General features: G+C 49.7%; 1 protein-coding gene across 1 annotated transcript; it reads right to left on the reverse strand.

Annotated features, from left to right (window-relative positions):
- Positions 1-1,647: 1,647 nt before the first annotated feature.
- On the reverse strand, positions 1,648-3,115 carry SRARP (steroid receptor associated and regulated protein). Its single transcript, XM_054579663.1, is given in 3 exon segments — positions 1,648-1,822; positions 1,824-2,055; positions 2,995-3,115. Coding segments are annotated over 3 exon segments (528 nt in total).
- Positions 3,116-6,254: the final 3,139 nt, after the last annotated feature.

Here is a 6,254-nt window from a genome sequence, read left to right on the forward strand (position 1 = left end):
CCCAGCATGGCCTGCAAGGCCTCACACAGTGTGGTCCCTGCCATTTCTCTGGCCTCTCTGCTTGTTCCTTGTGTGTGCTTTGCTAAAGAATAAGCACCTTCATTGTGGGGTCCCATTCCACCATCTAGCCCAGAGTCTGGCACACAGTGTGTGCCAAATAAATACTTGGTGAATAAATGAATGAATACTATAGCCAGACTGAATGACTCTGGTCCTTCTTTCTGGAACACTCCCCACCTCCGCCTCCTTGCCTTTGTATAGTTCACTCACAGTTCAGATCTTAGCTTAGATGTCACTTCCTACAGGAAGTCCTCCCTGATTTCCTCTCCCAGAGTGGGCTGGGCACCCTCCTCCAGCCCCAACAGCATTCTGTGTGCTCTTATTCTTGCACCAATCAATAGTCACCTTTCTTGCCTTCCCCACCAGGCTGTGAGGTCCTTGAGGACAGGGCTACATCTGTTCTTTCTGAATCCCCTCTGCCTAAAAGTAACCTTACAAGGATAAGAGGCCATTGGCCCTAGGGTTAGGAGACAGAACTTGAGTTCCAGGCTTGCCTAGGTTCTTAATCCTAACTGTACCAGTCCATGGGGGCTTGAGCAGGTCCCTCAACCTCTATGTCCCCCAGTTCCCTAATCTGTGGAATGGGCACAAAAACAGCACATCCCCATACTGGGCAGGGAGGATGTTGTTTTTCTGGCACAGAGCAAATGGTCCATGCATGTTAGCTACTAAAGTCTGCAGGAACCCAGAAAAAAACAGGCATTGAATAAATAAATGAATGATCGGTAATTTTAACCTGAGAACCTTGAGGTACTTCCTCAGATGGTTGATCTAGCATTTTGCACAGCGCCATGTATCTCTTAGACCTGCGCACACTCTCATACACACTCCCGTGACCACACTTGCTGCTGGGGAACACGGCTTCCCTGTGGAGCAGGACCCTCCCCTACCCCCCACCTTTTTCTGCATCTCTAGGGGGTAGCATGAGTCTGGTATGCAACAGAAGCTCAGAGTGTACTCTCTCTTATGTTATTGTTCAAATATGATACTCCATTCCCTTTGGCGCACTTTTGCCCCCTCGAGAGGCCAGTTCTCTTTATTTATTCTCAGGTTGCCAGGTCCCACCTAAGTTCTTGAATTTCCCCGTTCTGGGTCTCATGCCCTTTGGTGACCTACACACGTGTGCATGAGCCAAGAGGGCAGCAGCCGACGTGCTGCTCCTGCCTGTCGTGCTGGGCGCCCTGACCCCGCTCGGGTCCGCTCTGCCCCATGGCCCTGGGAGGGCGGTTCCCAGAGCTTGGCTCCTTCTCACCTGTTAGATCACACTTTAAGCTCACCCAGAGAGGCCTTCCCCGACCAGGGTATCAGAAAAGCTCTTCGCCCCAATCCCTTTCGACCCCGGGACCCTGCCTCAGTTTCCACACAGGGCTCATTTAGTCACTGTTCAAAATCATCTTTATTTCTTTGGTTGTTTAACCCTCTTCCCGCCTCTCCCCCACTCCCAGGATATAAGCTCCAAGAAAGTTGTGGTGGTTCCCTGGCATTTTGCAGATCCTGGCAAAGAGGCAGTGGGCCCTGGGAAGGGCAGCGCCCAGACACTTGAGCCTGGGGTGCCAACGCCCTCCTCCCATGGTCAGGCTCTTCCAGTTAATCTGCCTGCCCACAGACACAGGAGGAGGCTTTGAACAAGTTCACGACTGTTCCCCAAGCCGAAGACCTTGTGGGCACCGTCTTCGAGGGGCTCCCCTTGGCTTCAGGAGGCTCCTGGGACCACAGCGGGCTGCCTGGGGAGAAAGCTGGGGCTGCAGTCCCTCTGCAGGGTAGCAAGGTGTCCCCCAGCCAAGGTGGCCTCCTGAAGCAGATGGGGCTGGCTGTCCCCACAGAACACGATGTAGGTCTTCATTGGAGAGGTGGCGGGGCCTGGGTTGGGACCGAGGGCTCGCGGCGGCACCAGGGGGCGGCCCGCGAGAGCTGTTTCCCACGGGCGGGCGCAGTCGATAATGAACGTTAGGGGAGCTGCAGGGGTGGTCCTCAGGTGGTGGGCTGGCTTCCCATCTAGAAGGAAGGGAAAGACCAAAGAAAGATTCGTCTTAGCACAACAAGGGATGTGGTTCTATTAATTCATTTGTTGATTCACTTTCTCATTCATTCCACAAGATTTCACCTGTGTGTAGTGTGACTCACAGAGATGGAAACAGCGGGGTCAAAGAGCACGGACTTCAACACCTGAGAGGCCCGACCTTAGGTCCTGCTTCCCGCCGATCCGCCACCTGCCTCCCAGGAGCACAGTCCCATGGCTCAAGGCTTCTCGTCTTTACTGTGCACACAGATGGCCCAGGCATCTTGTCAACGTGCAGGTTCTGGCAGAGCGGGCCCGAAGCATTTCCAACAAGCCCCCACGGCGTGCCAGCGCTGCTAGTCCGTGGGCCGCGCCGTGAGCAGCGAGGTCCTCAAACAAGAGAAAAGCCCCAGCCCCCTTTAACAGATTACGAAACTGAGGCTCAGCTTGAGCAGGTATGAGGGTCCCCAGGGAGCTCCATGCTGCTCTCCCCCTCCCCACATGACACCAGAACCTCAGAGAACACCATCGGTGCCCCAGTCCCCTCTGCCCTGGGGGTCCCCGCTCTGGCCTCCCCACCCAGCTCAGAGCCCAGTTCGGAGAGAAGAGCCCATCGGTCTATTTATCAATGAAGCAAGTGCCAGAGCGGGTCTCTCTGAAGCTAAAGCTGGTGCTCTTAAAAAAGTTACTTTCGAGTGCCCCAAATAATAAAACATCTATTCTCTTAACTACGTGCTCTTTGCCAAAACAGAGGCTGGAGAGGAAGCTCATGTTCTGTTAGACTGGTTAATACAAGAAATAAAAGCGACGTCCTCCCCTGGCTTGAGAACCCTGGCAGCCGCCGGGGAGGGTGGCTGCCCTCTCTCTGCTCCTCGCCTCCCGCTGCTCTCTGCAGGCCCTCTCTCCGGGCTGAGACATCCTCGGGCACCTCTTACCTGCACTGGTATCCAGATCTGCCTCAAGGCCCATGAGTTTGGGGCTGGCACTCTGGTCCCTGAGGTCTTCTGATGAGGCCGTGGCTGCTGCCACCGCACCTGGTTGAGCCTGGTGGAGCATTGGTGGAGGAGCGGTTTTCGGCAGCCTCTTCCAGAATGTAGTTCCCCAGCCAAGGACCAGACCTTTCGTATTTCCGGGATACCCACCTGCAGACTGCCTACCCCCGGGGGCCCCAGGAACTGGTCTGGGGCAATTAGGGGATTACTTTGATCCACAAGGTTATGCCAACAAGATTGTTGTTGGGCCTTTGGGAGGCAGGCCTTCTACCACACACACACCATCTCTTCCAACTTCAGCTGCTTCCTGACCTTGCACAGGCTTGGGGCCTTCTCATCCAGGCCTCAGTTTCCCAAACCTCAGTCATCATCTGGCTGCGCCACCAGTTCCATTTTGTTACATTTTTTTTTCCTACCTAAGACTTTATGGAATACAACTTAAGTAACGTGCGCTTTTTCTGGGGACCTAAACAATAAACATTTATTGCCCATAGTTCTGGACGTTGGAAAGTCCCGGATCAAGGCGTCTGTAGGTTTGGCTTTTGGTGAAGACCTGCTCACTGGTTCAGAAATAGCTGTCTTTTTATTCTGGGACAAGGAAGCCCTCTGGGGTCTCTTTTGTAATGGCTCCCCCCTCATAACCTAATCACTGCCCCAAGATCCCCACTACTACCACGTGCTACTACCATCACACTGGGGGTCAGGTTTCAAAATGTGAATTTGGGGAGGACGCAGTGTATAGCATCCCTTAAGTCAAATTGACTGGTTTTACTGAAAAAGAAAAACATTTTTAAAAGAAAATTGATACTGCTTCATTAAATGGAAACAGTATCACTACTATGACTAAGGAGTAACTATGTGTGGTAAAAGAACAGTCCCTAAAGATTTCCGCGCCCTGACCTCCAGAACTTGTGAATATGTCACCGTACATAGCAGAAGGGGCTTTGCAGGGGCGATTAAGGGTATTTTGACTCTGGCACCAATTCCCAGGTTTTTTTTTTTTTTTAATTCAACTAAGTAATTAACTGGGTTCAGACAATATCTACCTGGAGACAGTACCTTGACACAGTGTCAGATCCCACAGGTTAAGTCCTATAGGACTGCTACCCGACCCCGTAGATGCCAATGGCAAGTCCAGGTTGTCATCGCGCTTCTATAGACAGAAGGGTCCCACAACCCCATCCTTGGGTTTGATTAATTTGCTAGAGCAGTTCTCAGAATCCCGAGAAATATTTTACTTATTCGATCACCCCGTGTATTATTAAAGGTGAAGAATGAGTGAAGAAAACAAGATGAAGTCAGTATAGCTAAACTGACTGAAAATGGACTCTGTATGGTCAAGTTCACAAAACTGGTTTAGACCACATGGGCTGAAGCATGAGGAATAGATTGAATTTTACTTTCATGAGCCTGAGGGCTGAAACTTTTGAACTTTTCAGCTGTGCATCAATGCCTGGAGATATATATAAATCCTACAGATAACCCTCTGAAGAACCCAGGAAAGAATGTTCTCCTGTCCACACCACCAGACATCCATGTCAATGTAAGAAACATCCGAACCTGTAGAGAATTTTTATAAAAGTTTATTTGAGCCAAACTGACAACATATGCTGGCGAGCAAGATCTCAAATGCTCCTGAGAAGAACAGTTTTGCATCTTCATATAAATATTGGAAATGAAGAAGGGAATGTAAGAACATGAAGATGGGAGAGAGCAAGGTGGGGATTGGATTACAGGATAGTTAACAAGATTATGGGCTCTCTTAAGGGTGTTTAGGGTTTATTTCAAAGGTGTGTTAACCCGGGTGTACAGAAACAATGCACAGGGCTTGCTTAACGCAAGATAAACCTTTTACTGGAAAGTTGTAGGCCCGGGGCATGACCACCACCACGACCTGTCCAGTTAGAAATTTGCGATCAGATCACCCTGTGACGTTACTTTCCATAGAACCCTTTTTTCATCCACATCCATCATCCAGACCACAGACATCTGGAAGATTTCTGTCTCAGACCAATCCAGAGGCTAAGAATGCAGAGCTGGTTCTTCTCAAGAATGTACCTTTTATTATATGAACTCTTAGCTTTTCTCTCTTCTCTGGGACACTCTGGATATTGCCTAGCGGTGTTTCCTAATTGCAAATCCCTTGAATAAGTTTCTGTTACTCATTCCTAGCCAGAGCCACCTGACTCCGTCTGACAAAGGCTATAACTCAGAACCAGCCAGATGGAAGAGATGCATAGGACAAGGTACGTGGGAGGTGACAAGGAGCTTCCATGCTCTCTGAGTGTACCCTCTCCCTGAACCTCCACATAGTCACCAGCCTGGATACTCTCAGAACCCTGTTCTTTTGGGTTTTCATGAAGGCTTCATTACAGAGGCATGGTTGATTAAAGTTATTGGCACTGGGGATTGAACTCAATCGCCAGCTCTTGATTTTGGCCCAGTGAGACCCTTCCATGTTGGACTTCTGACCAACTAATAATAAGTTTGTGTCACTTTAAAACTCTAGATTATGGTAATTTGTTACAACAGTAATAGAAAATTGATACAGATCTGTCTCTCTCATATATGTAAGTCACCTCTATGCAGACTGTGTGCTCCGTTCCTGGGGCATTTTGGGATCAGACTCTCCTTATAGACCTGGGGACAAATGGGGGGTGGTGAGTGGCCTCTTAGCAGAATTAGCACCCCCTTATAACTTTCTAAGATGAGGTCATTTACATGCTCTCTGAGGAAAGCAGGATCAGCCTCATTTGGTGGGAGGAGGGGCTGCTTTCCTTGCTCATGACACTAGTGGCAAGAGTGTTGTTAAAATTAAGGATCACGGAAAATACACAGTATCAGAAGTGAAGAAAGGAGGAAAGCCCACGAACTGTGGGAAAGTAGAGAAGTCAGTGGCCTGAAGGTGCTGAAAGCTGGAAAGAGGCAGCAGCGGGACTGTTCGAGTCTGCAGATTTTTTTTTTTTTTTTTTTTTCCCTAGGCACCATCATTCACAACCAGGCTAATCCTGGATATGCACTAAACAGGGATGGGGGTAAGGGTTGGCTCGCAAGACAGAAAAACATAATCCGGGATCCGCAGCTTTGGAACCACAGCTAAATTCACACCTTTGCTCCACCACTTGTAAAATGTGTGAGAACCGGCAATTTACTCTTTCTGGGTCTTAGTTTTTCTTTCTCCGAAAGGGGGTGACTGATACTAT

The sequence above is a fragment of the Pteronotus mesoamericanus genome, unplaced genomic scaffold (genome assembly GCF_021234165.1).
Source record: "Pteronotus mesoamericanus isolate MK-2021 breed Mesoamerican mustached bat unplaced genomic scaffold, CSHL_Meso_final contig_557, whole genome shotgun sequence".
Taxonomy (NCBI): Eukaryota; Metazoa; Chordata; class Mammalia; order Chiroptera; family Mormoopidae; genus Pteronotus; species Pteronotus mesoamericanus.